Source organism: Bison bison, unplaced genomic scaffold (genome assembly GCF_000754665.1).
Source record: "Bison bison bison isolate TAMUID 2011002044 unplaced genomic scaffold, Bison_UMD1.0 scf7180017864457, whole genome shotgun sequence".
Taxonomy (NCBI): Eukaryota; Metazoa; Chordata; class Mammalia; order Artiodactyla; family Bovidae; genus Bison; species Bison bison.
In genome coordinates, this window is record NW_011495019.1 from 958,425 (window position 1) to 973,044 (window position 14,620).

Sequence of the window (14,620 nt, forward strand, 5' to 3'; positions counted from 1 at the left end):
AGGCGTGGACGGTGTGAGCACAGCGCCTGCCACATGCTCAGCCCCCATCCACAGAGGCTCTTTGCTCAGGAACCAAACGGAGACAGGGCCAGCTCTCCGTTGCCAACTTCTCTGAGTCGCCAGGACACTGGCTTTCTGATAAAAGTTCTCCTTTTGGAGAGAAAAAAATCTGTTGTCAGGTGGAGATAAGCCGAGATAGAAAAAGGCAACTTGCTCTCAGCCCTTCCCACGAACTTCTGCATCCACATTATGGCAGTGACCACCAAGGCCAGCCTTGCTCATGTGGACTAAATGCACTAGTTCCGTCCCTGCCAGCAGGGCTAAGTCTAGAGGGATCTGATCAAAAGGAATGGGGGGAAGCGCATGGACAGAGTGGCTGAGGGGTGGCCTTAGGCCCCTCTTCTAGGTACCATGGGAGGAGAACAGGAAACAGTGGACTCTAAGGCGAGGTCACGGAGGGCTTCTCAGAGGAGGTGATGCCAGATTTGGGCTTTGCAGAAAGCATTTCTTCCAGTTGGATGCAGCAGGTGTCCCTGGAAGAAGAACCTAGAAGTGTGAGTGAATCCTAGAAGCCACCTGGACGTGGCCCTCAGCAGTAGAGTGTGACCAGTGTGCACTGAGCAGCTGGTCTGTTCTAGGACTGTACCTCATGCTGGTGGCACGAAGGTGAATGAGGCAGGCAGGCTGGTGAGTGTGGGGTTGGAGGGGTGAGAAGATGGAATGGGGGAGTGAGTGGGGAGTGATTTGCCAAGGGACTCACGGTGTGTTGGTGGCAGGTCTTCCTTCATGGAGCCTGAGACGGAGTGGACTGTGTCAAGAAGGATGTGGAATGTCAGGACTGGGCTTCTTTCTCTAAGCGGGTCAGCTGGAGGTGGAAATAGTCCCAGGGTGGGGCCTGGTGGGCAGAGTGTTTGTTTGACTTGAACCACTCAGAAGTGAGGGTTTTGCTTTCACTTTTGCTTCCCAGAGTATATCTAGGCACAGAGGGTGTGTGTGGTCATTGCAGAGATGCACAGCTGGCGGCTGCCTCTGCACAGCTGAGAACGTCTGGATCTTGTTCACACTCAGCCAGAGGAAAACCCCTGGGTAAGCAGAGGGGAGGGACCCTGCCCATCTCCCCATCCTCAGGATGAATGTCTGAGAAAGGATGATGTCACTAGTTGACAGAAAAAGGGAACTGGAAGCGCAGAGAGGTGAGGTCATGGCCGAGGCAGCAGATTAAGCAGGGGCAGAACCTGGATGTGGAGGCAGGTGTGTCTGAGGGCTTCCTCCCAGCCAAGGACCCCTAAACAGAGCAGAGGGAGGGCCACAGCTGCTCAGGTGGGCTCAGCTCAGGATGTGGACTCCTGAGACATGAGTGGCGACCCCAGAAGGAAGGTGGGTGTTGGGTGTGCTTAGTACTTTGGGAAATTGGAGGAAGCAGACAGGGTAGAGGAGGACAGGGGAGTCAGAGCCTCCCCTCCTATAGCCTGGCCACCTTAATACTGTCCCCAGGCTGCTAGGCTGGGGCTGATGGGGGAAAGGGGATTTTTTTCGGTTACAAGGAATCAAAGTTTGTTGAAAAACCCTATCTCTGAGAGCCAGGCTCAGTGCCAGGCCCTTGGGGACACTGAGACCTGGATATAGACAGGAAACCAAGTGGGGAGTCGAAGGGCATTGGCTTCCTGTGTTTGCCAGGCCCTCTGCTCAGGATGTGGGTGATGGGAGGTCCTGTGTGGGGAAGGTGGCCCTGCAGGAAGAAGTGAGAAGGGCTCACTGCACAAGGTCCACATACATCCCGGTGTTGCAATGTTAAGATAAAAAGCCAAACTCTACAGACATCAGTATAACAGGAGGGGCATGAGCTTAGATCTATGTTTTTTACCGGCAGAGACAACCCTAGAAACGTTGGGGTATTAAAACCACATTCCCACCCTGCCCTTGTACCCATGTCCAAATGCCTGGTCTTGGCCTCCTCTCTGCCCACAGAACTGTGTGACCCTGGGCAAGCTACCTCCTGGGGAATTGTTTGTTCTATTCTCTTACTAAGTTTTTAAAAGCTGATTTCCATTTTCTCTGTGGGTGCAGATGTTTTTTTCTGACCTGGTTTATGGGATCCTTGGCAATTTTCATTTCCAAGAGTTCAGTAGGTCAGAATTACCATTATATCTTGTGAATGTGTATATTTAGAAAGGCTTTCTCAAATCAATGTTATTTTTAATGCTTCCTTCAGTCCCCTCAGTTTTTTCTCTCTGGTTATGTTGGATCCTTTGAATGATTGATTGATTAGGATCTTTAGTTTCTTCTCCATTGTCTTCCTCTGTCTCTCCTTCTCCCCTCCCTCCCTTTCTAATTTTAACAGGAGGAACTGGGGTTGTGCTGTGTCACTGAGAGGCTGCTTGTTTCATGTCCCCATAAGGGGTCCCACCCCTCATATTTTGAACCGGCTGTGCCCAGAAGGGCAGAGGGTGCCCAGAAGCCCTAGACAGGAGGAGCAGCAGAGAAGAGACAGGGCCCCTGATGATGTGGGAGGGTTCTCAGACCTGGAGAAACTGAGCAAAAAGGGACCACGACCAGGAGTAAAGTGCGGCCTTCAAGAGGAGCTGGAGAGCAACTGGGGGAAGGTGGCAGAGGGAGGCTTGGAGCTAGGCCTCCAGGGACAAGTAACCCGTCACGCGGTGAGGCCAGTGGGGAAGCGCATGTCGTGGAGAGGGGCAGCCTGTGCCAAGTGAGGTGCCAGTCTCGTGCAGCAGGCCCTGTGGAGACAGAGAGTGTGAGGAAGACAGGAGCTGGGGCAGTCGGGAGAGTCCGGGTGCTCGGCCAGGGACTTTCTTAATGCCCCTTTCCCTTCCCAGGGAGGGTTCCTGCAGGCACATGAGGGAGATGGGGAGAATCTGTCTGCCCACGAGGAGGGGAGGGATGCATGACTGGCCATGCAGCTGGGCAGGGCCAGGCTTCTCCAGGGTCCTCCCCTCTCCCACCAACAGCCTTTCCAGAAAGGGACCAATCAGAGGCTAACAGAGGAGGAAGCCTGGATAGGAATCCAGCAGAGGAAGCACTATCAGGATCCACATGCATCTGAGGCCCCAGACAAGGGTCAGGACCAGGCCAAGAATGGGACGGAATGATGGAAGGATGAGGTAGAGGGTTCAGATGTGTTTACGAAGTTTTGGCATCACCCAGGATCCAGCCCTTTCTGCCCAAGCCCTCCTCTTCTCTCTGCCTTGGCTCTTGGTCCTCGTGTTTCATGATATCATTCAGCTGTCCTGGCTCCTGGGTCATGCAGCTTCCAGGCAGAGAGGGCAGCGCGGGACCAGCCAGCTCTCTTCTCCCACCTGCTTCAAGGTAGACCTGCCTGTGCGAATTCTCTCCCATCACACAATCAGTGCCTCCAGCCTCCACCACCAGGCACACTCCCTAGTGAACAAGTTACTCTTCCTGAGGGACAACCCCAGGCATCACAGAAAGAAGGTGATAGAAAGATTCTAGGATGGGAGCTCAGGTGAGGGGATTTGGGGGAGGCTCTAAGGAAATGGGGGCTTCCCTGATAGCTCAGTTGGTAAAGAATCTGCCTGCAGTTCAGGAGACCCCAGTTTGATTCCTGGGTCGGAAAGATCCCCTGGAGAAGGGAAAGGCTACCCACTGCAGTATTCTGGCCTAGAGAATGCCATGGACTCTATAATCCATGGGGTTGCAAAGAGTTGAACATGACTGAGAGACTTTCTCTCACTCACTAAGGAAACGGGTCCACTCTAGATTAGGTGACACAGAAAATGAGGGGCACTTCTATCAGTGGGGGTCTCAGTAACTCATCTATGGAGACGGGAGACCAGAGTGAGCATAAAGGTGTGACTGGTAAAGAAGGAGTAGTCATGCTTTTCAGCCAAGGGAGAGGGTGTCGTGTTGATGGGGGCACAGTGACGGGTGTTTGCTGTCTCCTTTGCTCCTTCTCTCAGGGTGACCCTGTGTGAGGCTGGAGTTCTGTGAGAGCCTTTACATCCAACGGGAGAAGAGCATCACCCTATTGTGATACCAGGCCAGCCTTAGGATGTCAGGGGTATTCTTTCCTTCTCAGTCCTTTATAATGGTCACATAAATAGACAGAAAGGAATATATCCATCGATTTTAAGACTCCTCTTATTATTAAATTCAATTAACAGTGAAATATTTCCCACTACACTTACTCCTCTTTGCAGCATAGCTACCTTTTGTAAGCTTTATGTCTCCCTTCTTAGCCACACTTGATATAAACTCTTCTCATTGAATTGTTATGAACTCATGGCCTTTCTCAGAGTCAACTTGGCCCAGTGAAACATGATCATAGTATTCACTTTCCATCGTCAGCAACATTATTATATGTGAGTTACATTAAAGTTGCTCAGTCAGGTCCGACTCTTTGTGATCCGTGGCCTGTCAGAGGAGCCTGGCTCCTCTGTCCGTGGAATTCTCTAGACCGGAATACTGGAGTGAGTAGCAATTCCTTCTCCAGGGGATCTTCCTAGGGCTCGAACCCAGGTCTCTCACATTGTAAGCAGATTCTTTACCATCTGAGCCATCAGGGAAGCTCATTTCATGTGGGTGCCCCTTCCAAATGCTGCTCTGAACGTTTCCAAGAGAATCTTTGCCTTTGGGGGTGTATAGATGCCAACCTGTGGATATAGATGCCGACCTGTGGAACTGACCTCCCCTTCAAAGAGTCTTGCTTCCTTTGAGTGGACCGAAGCCCATGGGTGCACATGTTTGTGGGCAAGGTGCTGCCAGATGATGGCTCTGTTTAAGGCCACAGGTCACTGTGATTGTCCTGGTTTACATGTATTATCATCCCTCCTTTTCCTAGAGAGCTTGGCTTCATCATCACAAACATGTCTGCTACACTGACAGTTGTCACATCGGGTGTCAGCTTACTTCTTATTGTCTCTTAATCCAATTGCTTCCACCACTTTTATGTGGTGGTGCCAGAAATCAACCCATTCTCATGGGTTACTAACTACTATGAAGTGACTTCTGCTTTTATAAAATTAAAAAAATCCAAAATGCTAAATGCATATGTTTAAAACAAACCAGTTTATACAGATGGTTCTGTACACCCCTTCATAGTAAAAAGCACTTTCAGTTGTTTGCTTTTTCTTTAGGTAATTAAGCAACATCCTTAGATAACATCCTTACTTACAGGGTCACTGAGAGAAGTAAAAATAAATGAATGCTTGAGAAGCACTTAGAATGCTGCCTGGTGCAGAGTGGGAAGTCGTCAACCACAATAGCTAATAAACATTAAGTATCATATTTTCCTTTTCCTAATTTAAAAAGTTTTATACTATTAACTTACTTCTTACCAGGGAAGATAATGATTTCAGTTATTCTTATACTTTTTCTTATATCTCTCATTATCTTCTCCTAATATCATTATATCACTAATGTTATATCTTCTATTAGAAAACTTTGTGGTTATATGCACTTTATTTGTGCCATTGTTTCTTAGGCCCTCAGGTTCAACTGGTGTTTCTTGATTCCCCACTTTGTAAAATGAGACTAATTCTCTTTCTCCCTTCAGTGCTTCAGCTTCCAACTTCTAGAAGTGTGATTTAATATTCATATTGATTGACAGCAAATAAATTTAGTTCTCATATTTAAATGCTTTGTTCTAGAAGTTAAAAGTCAAAGAAGAGAATTTACAGTTTTGTGATGTTTAAATGTTTCTCTTGAGTAACTTGTATTAACACTATGTATTTGCACATACATTTTGGCACAGCTTCAGTTTTTCCTGATGTTTGGAATTGCCTTTGTTTTCACCCCGTGCACTGTCTGTCTTCAAATTTCCTCCATTTCTTTGCTCCTGTGCCTCATATGATACCGAGTCCCCTGTCCCCACAGACTCTGGACTTTTTACCCCATTCTGAACTGGTTTCTCTCTACATCTGCTGTGTGCCCAGCTGTGATCCTTGGATTCCCTTCTCTCTGGGTTGATGTTGCTGATTCCTGGATCACATTCAGGAATCTTTCTTTCTCTTGGTTATCCTTTGCATCATCACACACACACACCTTTTCTTTCCCTCTGCACCTCACTCTCAAGTAACTTGCTAAGGAACGACTGTGAATAGCAACGTTTCTATTCTCCACTTAGCTCCATTTCTTCTGTCATTTAAAGAAAACTTCTGGAAGCTTTTTTTGACCTTCTTTTCCAATCTTTCTTTAGACTTATTTGGTAAACACTTATTAATTCCCAAGATTTTTTTTGTCTGTTTCATTTTTTCCCACTTCTCAGTGTATCTCATCTTATGAATAAAAATCCTTTCTAATGACTTAATGATCTGGGTTCAAGTTTTAAAAATTATTTTCTTCCTTCAGAATTGTCCATCCATCTCTTCTGGTGTCATTTCTCATCTGTTTGTCTTAGTCACCCTTTTCCACATTGTCATCGTTTCCATGTATATAATCCTGGACGACCCATTCATATTTAAGAGGGAGTAAAGTTGACTGGTAAGCTGCCCTGTAGATTGCTTGCCTGCTGCTGCTGCTGGTGCTAAGTCACTTCAGTCGTGTCCGACTCTGTGCCTCCCCATAGACGGCAGCCCAACAGGCTCCCCCGTCCCTGGGATTCTCCAGGCAAGAGTACTGGTGTGGGTTGCCATTGCCTTCTCCGAGAGTGCTTGCCTGAGGACCCCTAAATTCCAGAATACAAAAATATTTTTTCTGGAGTCTCTGAATTAAGATTTTCCTCTGTCCGGTGTGGATTTGCGTGAATATGTGATGGGATGTGGGATGCTGGGACTATCCCCTGCTTTCTCCTCTGTGTCACTCTCATTTTGCTCTAAGCAAGCATTCCTCTAGCCTGTACACCTTCTCTCTGTTTCTTCCCTCCACTCATTCTTTATTCAGCAGTCACTTCTTCATCCAGTCAGTCTTCAAACTATTGCTGAAGACTCTGGGCTCCTGTTGCCCACATTCCTGGCTTTATATTAGCAGCAGAGCACCGAGAGGCAAGGTATGGGCTCTTGAGCCCAGTAAGTGGGTTGAAACCTCGTCTGTCATGGACAAGATTTCTGACCTTGGGCAAGTCACATAACATCTATGAAAAAAGGAGGGGAGTTGGGGTACATATCTCAAGTGTTACTGGAATGATCCAAATTATATTCGGTAAAGTCTTAGATCAACTATCAGTACAGAACAAAGACAACAAACACAGAGACGCCTCCTATCAGTAGCCATTATTACACTTTAAGCATGTTTCCTATCATTTCAGTCAGGTCTCAGGAGGAGGAGCTGATAAATGCACTTTTGTCTTCTTAAATACTGCTGAATGTAATCAACATTTGCTTCCTTTCATCATCTACCAAGGCAATGTAATCTCAAACAGAATTAAAAAATTCTCTCTCAATAAAGATCTGTTTTAAAGTAGAGACTTCTGAGAATTGGCAAGATTAAAAGAACTGACACCCTCATATATGAATATAACTGTAATAAATTGGTGCAATTTTTTGGCACAACAGAGCGACTCTAGGTATGAAAACATTTAAAATGTTTAGAGCTCTGACCAAATCATTTACGTCCAGAAACAGCTTAAGGACACGGTCTCAAGTACAGGCAAAGTTTCATACAAGAAGAGTGTTCTTTACACTATTATTTACACAAACAATTAGAAACACCCCAAAGTGCCACAGTCAGGGGAGGACCGCAGAGAGGATTGGGCGCCATCCAGGTCCTCAGCTGCCCAGGGCAGGGCTGCAGGGAGGGGGTTGTGAGAGAAAGGCTCCTGCAGAAGGAAGGAGAGTGTGGGCTGTGGGAGCTGCAGCACCAGAAACTTTATCAAGGCAGAGATTCAGGCACAGGGAGCAAGGCATCATTTTGGAATAAAAAGAGTCATTTACCAATTAACATATATCCCCAGGTAAGTATTTTTGAATATTGTTGAGAGTAGAGCATAGTTATCATTAACCTGCTATTTGAATCAGAAAGACTTGGGTTCAAGTCCAGACTCTGGCACCAGCATGAAGTCTTGGGCTGACCCATGTTTAGGTGAGTTTCAGGAGCCTGCACATCATAGACACTGAATCAATAGTAGTTATTACCAATTATGACACAGGTGTCCGAACCTCACATAGTTCCCAGAGTATTCCTTTCTATGCTCCTTTCTATGTGTTCTTCTGTCTCTGGTTTTACTGCTCCTATAACTTCACAGATGGCTGTCTCCTGTCTGACTACCTTCTCCCTGTGCCCCAACAGGAGAGCAGGACTCTGACTCAGCTTGGAAGGAGCTGTAGGTGAGTGACTTTTCTTAACTAACAGCCAGCAGAGCCCAGGGGACAGGGGAACGCAGAGCGTTAAGTCCCTGGTGGCACTGGTGGCCGTCCCAGGGGAACCCACCAGAGGGCTCCTCCTCGCTGCTCCCTGCAGCCACTGCTCACTGGTGATCTAGCCCACAGTCTGTTTTCTCTTCCCCAAGGGTGAAGCCACACCTCCTTTCAGCCTGACTTGGACGGGTGAGCCGAAGGGACATCTCCGAGACCCTGCTGCTGCCATCATGAGCTCGATAGACCTCTTTTACTGCTCAGGTAGTCAGCTGTCTCTTGTCTGGCTGGTTTCCACTTGTGATCCAGAATTGAGGGTGGTGCCTCCAGGCTGAGACAACCCACAAAGGAATCAAAAACCAAGAAGGGGGTGGCTAAGCATTCCGGAGTCCTCCAGAGAGGCCAGGGGAGCCCCCTGCATTCAGGGTTCTATCCGTACAGCCTCAATCCCAGCCCTCTCCTCAGGGCACCAGAGCACGGTGTCTACTTCCTCCTCCACTGCCATCCAGCAAGGGACTCAGAAGTGAGGCCAAGACAGCCCGCAGTGAGGGGGACAGCTGATGGGGATCCCCAAGGTCAGGCGGGAGAGGGAGGGGAGGTCCCCCAACATCCCTGGAGCTTCTCCTGCCCTCTCCCTTGCTCCAAGCCTCCTTGTGCTCCCAGACCCTGGGGTGTCACCATAGAGGCTGTTTCCTCCAGTTCTTGCCGTGCCACCCCCTCCACCTCAGCCACTCCACAATGGTTAGGGGACCCTGAATTGAACTCAGGTCAGGACTGTGCCTCCTCAGTCCTCAGGGAGGGGTGGTCAGAGCTTTAACATATGAACTGGGGCAGAGGGGACATATATGTTCCGCCCATAATACCAGGGACCTTTGGTCAGGAAGATGGACCTTAAACACATTTTCAGTTCAGTTCAGTTCAGGCGCTCAGTCGTGTCCAACTCTTTGCAACCCATTGACTGTAGCACGTCAGGCCTCACTGTCCATCACCAACTCACAGAGTTTACTCAAACTCATGTCCATTGAGTTAGTGATGCCATCCAACCATCTCATCCTCTGTTTTCCCCTTCTCCTCCCACCTTCAATCTTTCCCACCGTTAGGGTCTTTTCAAATGAGTCAGTTCTTTGCATCAGGTGGCCAAAGTATTGGAGTTTCAGCCTCAGCATCAGACCTTCCAGTGAATAATCAGGACTGATTTCCTTTAGGATGGACTGGTCGGATCTCCTGGCTGTCCAAGGGACTCTCAAGAGTCTTCTCCAATACTATAGTTCAAAAGCATCAATTCTTTGGCACTCAGCTTTCTTTATAGTCCAACTCTCACATCCATACATGACTACTGGAAAACCATGGCTTTGACTACACAGACCTTTGGTGGCAAAGTAATATCTCTGCTTTTGAATATGCTGTCTCTGTTGGTCATAACTTTTCTTCCAAGGAGCAAGCTACTCAATGCCATTTATATTCCACCACACTTTCTTCTAATTTTATTCTTTTCTTTTTCCATCTAGAGAGTGAAACTGTTTTTCAAGTTGTTGTTGAACATTCCCAGGTCACAGAAAAGAAACTGACGGTCTTACTCCGAAACTGGAAGATATTTGTGGTTAAGGCCAATATACCCAGGTAACATGCATGGGTTTACCAAGAATGTGACTCAGATCCCTCTGCCCCAGGCTAGGTTCCTCCTGGCAGGTACACCTCCTCCAGGCAGCATCCTGTAGTTGGAGTCAGGGATGGTCCTTCTCAAGATCCCAATAGCAGTGTTTCCTTTATGGCATTTGGTGGCAGTGAATGGCCTTGTGTGGTGAAGAGATGAAACCTGCTACAGGGGCAGGTTATGTGACCTTGGACATGTGACTGAACTACTCTCTGCCTTAGTTTCTTCATCTGTTCAGTTTTATTGTGCAGACACTGAGATCATGCATGCAAAGTGCTTTGCATGATGGCTGACACAAAGTAGGTGCTCAATTAATATTAACTTTGAAAAAAACTTCTTGGGAAGAGATAGGGGCCAAAGATCTTTTTCCTAGAGAGGAGGACAAAGCAGGGCTCAGTTTTGAACAAGTCAGTAAATCCTTCCAACATCCTTTTGTGTTCCTGGGGATTCTGACTAGAGTCCTTTCCTTCCCCGACTTAGGAACTGTACCAACCCTGCAAGATCCAGCTGGTCCATATGGCAGAGAGGCTAGAGAGGAACTGGGTGGAGCTGGTGGGGTCCTGGCTCTAGTCCTGCCCAGCTGTGGGGCTCTGGGCTTATGTCTTGGAGCCCCAGATCTGTCCTGTGTCCAGTGGGAATAGCAATTCAATCTGATAGACTATGGTGATGGCCTCAGAGTGAACTGCAGGTCAGAGGTGGGGAAGCAAATGCAATCATCTCATCCAAGGGCCCAGGAAGGCCTGGACCAGGGTGGGACCAGGGGTCAGGGTAGAGCAGAGGGTCCAGATTGGAGGATGAGTAGGCAGGCTTGGGCAACAGGACCAGAACTAGAGTAAGGAGAATGGGCCCCGAGGACACAGAAGTGAAGGGTCTGTGACCCTAGCAGAGGTTTCGGGAGTGGGAGGAGGGACATTTCTTTCTTCCTTGATGAGATCCCCTCATGCTGGGCTAGAGGGCCCTGGGTGATCATGTCCTCCACACCCTGCTTGGGACCTGGGTTCTCTCTCCATCTGGGACCCTCTTCTAGTCTATGTGGAGCGGCCCTGACAGTGGGAAAGCAGTGTGGCTCAGTGAGCCCTCCAGGGTCACAGTGAGTGGCTGCGATTGCGTGTCATTTGAGGGATTCTGAGGAGCCTTATGCATCCCCACTGAGGAGGAGAACAGTTCCACCACTAGCTGTGCAAATGCCGGTCTCTTCAGGACTAACAATTCAGATGCGTGATTCCTCAAGTTTCTTGAGTCTTGGAGAGGGTCTATAAAGTTGCACATGGCCTTGGGGTACAGGCACGTTTACCAGCTGACATGTAACATCTGAGAGGCCAAGGATGCTGGGTGATGGGTTAGGAGTCAGTGAGGTGAGCTGGAGAGTCCAAGGGAACCAGGACTCACAGCACATCTCCTGCTTCCCTGTCAGGTGGGGAAGTGGATGGACCCAGTGACTATTCAATGGAAAGATCAAGGGCACAAGCCTTGGAAGAGAGCGGCTGCCAGGCAAAATGATCTTTAAGGTGCCTTCTACTTCTGTCTTCTGGTGGTTTTTTTTTTTTTCTAAGCATGCAGAGACTGTCCTTACATTTAACACCATTAGCATGTTTGGAGGTTCCCATAATCACCCTCAGGTTTGAGAATTCCCTAGAAGGATTCTCAGAGCTCACTGAAGATGTCGTCATCCCGGTTATGGTTTATTACGGGAAGGGATGCAGTTTCAGCCACGGGGAAAGTCTGGTGGGTTCCACACACAAAGATTCCATGTCCCCAGGATGCTTTCCAGCCTTGGATTCAGTGTGTGGCAGGACACACAGGGCTCTGTCTGCCAGGGAATCTCACCCACTTAAAAACAAACTATCCTAACTTGTGGTCTCCAGCTCCTCCCGGCGGTCAGACTAATGCCCTGGAGTCCAGCTCCTCCAGAGGTCAGAACTGATACCATGTGATCCAGAGGCCCCTGCACGAAAGTCACCTTTTCTGTTTGTCCAGTGGCCAAAGGCCCGAGGAAATGAGGACACTCCTATCAACCAGAATATTCTAGGGGCTTAGAGACCGCTTCCCACGATCAAGGGCTAAGAGCAGATTGGCTCCTCACTGCACACTAAGGTCCACGAGTGAAGGGTTTTCTGCTCCAATAAAACTTCTCTTTGTTTCTCTGTGGAGTTCCCACCCCACCAACTCATGGCGAGTGATGGTTTTGACCTGCCCCTGAGTGTCTTTACCAAATGCCTACCTTAATTATATCCTAATATGACTTTTGCTTATGTTTTCCACCATTGAATAAGTCTATAGAGCATCTACAATACCCAAATATGTGCTTGATGTAAAAAGAAACACTTATAAACATTTAATTAAACAATTTCTGTAATTTATGCAGAATAGATCCTCTCCAGCCTATTTTACAGACAAACAAATTGTCTTAATTCCTTGACCTTCATTATTACAGGGAGGAGGCAAAGGCACTATATGAGTATCTGAACAGGCTGAAAACAAAATTGAGTGCAAAGGACCCAAACACAGTCCAACAAGACCAGCTGGACAGAAAGAGGCTTTTGGAGGAGATTGCTGTGATGAAACAAGACCTGAAGAAAAACACAGAAAAGCTCCATGCTTTTGCAGACAAAGTTGACAAGGTACAAAAGGACTGCACGATTTCCAAGGTGGTGGCCCACTCCACTGGCGCTGTGTCTGGCGTCCTCAGCATCGTTGGCCTGGCTCTGGCACCTCTGGCAATGGGGGCCACTCTGCCTCTCTTGGCCACTGGGTTAGGGCTGGGCATAGCGGCTACTGTGACCAACGTGTCCACCAGCATCGTGGAACAAGTAAACACGTCATCAGCAGAAACCAAAACCAGTCAACTGCTGCCCTGTGACAGGAAGAGATGGAAGGTAATCAAGGATTTACTCCTTAAAAGGAAACTTCAAATTACTTCTGCAACGAGGTCATTCATCAGTGGCCTACGAACCATTGAGAAGAATTTCCAATTTATCAAGGTGATAGAAGTCAGCCCTGCCTCAGCAACCAAAGTCAAGTTCTTCATGACCAGTGGGAAAACCATCACCCATGTCAGCGGTCAGGTGCCGAAAACTTTTGGCCGCATGGCTTTCACAGAGGCAAAAGGAGCCCGTATCACTGGCATAGTCATGTCATGTATCGGCCTCGTAATAGATGTGGTCTTCCTGGTCAAAGACTCAGTACATTTACATGATGGAGCAAAGGCAGAGTTACATGAAAAGCTGAGGCAGCGGGCCCAGGAGTTGGAAAACATACTAGATTTACTCACTGAGATCCATGAGAATCTTGAGGAGGGCTCAGTTCCCCCACCCCAAGAGGAGTGCAGGGACCTGGAACATTTGCTGGGTATCTCAGAGGCAGCTTGTTAGAGGATTAAAGGAGGAAGACAGCATTGATGGTCCTGGGTGTTAGGAATTTGGCATTTCTGGAGCTGAGCACAGCAAGGGAGGGATGGATGCATGTGGCAGATGAGGGCAAAGAAAGAGCCTGGAGCCTGGACTAAGGGAGAAGGGGGGGCTAAAGAGTGAGGGGAGGGGAGAAACCACTTATTTTGGACTAAAGAACACACTGAGGGTAGAATAAAGGCAAAGGCAGGTGGAACTAGCTGTGGAAGCCCAGGAATACGAAAGAGTTGAAAATGAGAGAAAGTCAGAGTGAGGAGTGTTGGGATCCAGGAGAAGTAGCCAGGGCTCCTCTATCGTCCTCCTCAGGGTGTGAATTCCCAGCGAGAAGAGTCTCCCCTGGTGGTGTTCTCTAGCCCTATGTCTCCAGCATCAACTCACCTTCGATTCCAGCAGGTTTTTATTAATTAGGCAGGGACTTCTTTTGTTTGTTTGTTTTTATCGAAGTGTAGTTGACTTACAGTATTGTGTGGGTTTCTGGTGTACAGCCAAAGGTATTGATTATACATGCGGTTTTGTGTGCTATACAGTAAATCCCTATTGTTCATCTATTTTATGTAGGGTGATATGCATCTGTTAATGACGCATTCCTATTTACCCTTCCTCCCCTTTCTTATTTTGTACCAAAAGTTTGTTTTCTTTGTCTGTGAGTTTGTTTCTGTTTTGTAAATAAGTTCATTTGTGCTACTTTTTAGATTCCACACATAATTGAGATCACACAATATTTGTCTTTCTCTGACTGATTTACTTCATTTATAATAATCTACATGTCAATCCAAGCAGCTGAAAACAGCACTGTTTTATTCTTCTATGGCTGGGTAGTATTCCAGTTATTTCGCATCTTTTTCTCTATTGATGGACACTTAGGCTGCTTCCATGCTATTATACACAGTGCTGCTATGAACACTGGAGTGCGTGTTACTTTTTGAATTAGAGCTTTTGTCATTTCCAGAAGTCCTGACTCATACACTAACTCTATATTTAGTTTTTTAAGGAAACTCCATGCTTTTCCACGGGCTTCCCAGGTGACTCAGTGGTAAAGAATCCGCCTGCCAATACAGGAGACGTGTGTTCGATTCCTGGGTTGGGAAGATCCCTGGAGAAGGAAATGGCAATCCACTCCAATATTTTTGCCTGGAAATAGTCCATGGAGAAAGGAGTCTGGCAGGCTACAGTCCATAAAGTCAATGAGAGCCTGACACGACTGACGACTAACACCGGATCTCCTCACCTTGTGTTCTCTAGACTTTATTTCAATAAATAGCACTGATTCACTGAGGCTTCCTTGTGTTGACTGA

At 47.7% G+C, this 14,620-nt stretch overlaps 1 protein-coding gene across 4 annotated transcripts; it reads left to right on the plus strand.

Moving 5' to 3' along the window:
• Positions 1 to 988: 988 nt before the first annotated feature.
• On the plus strand, positions 989 to 14,044 carry LOC105002811 (apolipoprotein L3-like). 4 transcript variants are annotated; one of them, XR_827029.1, is made up of 6 exons: positions 989 to 1,086; positions 8,200 to 8,237; positions 8,420 to 8,528; positions 9,773 to 9,884; positions 11,333 to 11,426; positions 12,353 to 14,044. XR_827029.1 is itself a non-coding variant. In XM_010859636.1 (5 exons), exons 3-5 carry the CDS (start codon positions 8,498 to 8,500, stop codon positions 13,287 to 13,289), a joined length of 1,080 nt encoding a protein of 359 aa, XP_010857938.1. In that variant the 5' UTR covers positions 989 to 1,086; positions 8,156 to 8,237; positions 8,420 to 8,497; the 3' UTR covers positions 13,290 to 14,044. The 4 variants fall into 4 exon arrangements, 3 of the variants coding, with proteins under 3 accessions (XP_010857938.1, XP_010857936.1, XP_010857937.1); XM_010859636.1 differs by lacking the exon at positions 11,333 to 11,426 and having other exon boundaries at positions 8,156 to 8,237; XM_010859634.1 differs by lacking the exon at positions 11,333 to 11,426.
• The last annotated feature ends 576 nt before the right edge of the window (positions 14,045 to 14,620 follow it).

Coding starts and splice junctions, on each gene's coding strand:
- LOC105002811 (XM_010859636.1), top strand. CDS start 8,498: ATGAGCTCGATAGACCTCTTTTACTGCTCAG. Junction 8,529..9,772: donor AGACCTCTTTTACTGCTCAG/GTAGTCAGCTGT, acceptor TTTTCCATCTAG/AGAGTGAAACTGTTTTTCAA. Junction 9,885..12,352: donor GTTAAGGCCAATATACCCAG/GTAACATGCATG, acceptor TCATTATTACAG/GGAGGAGGCAAAGGCACTAT.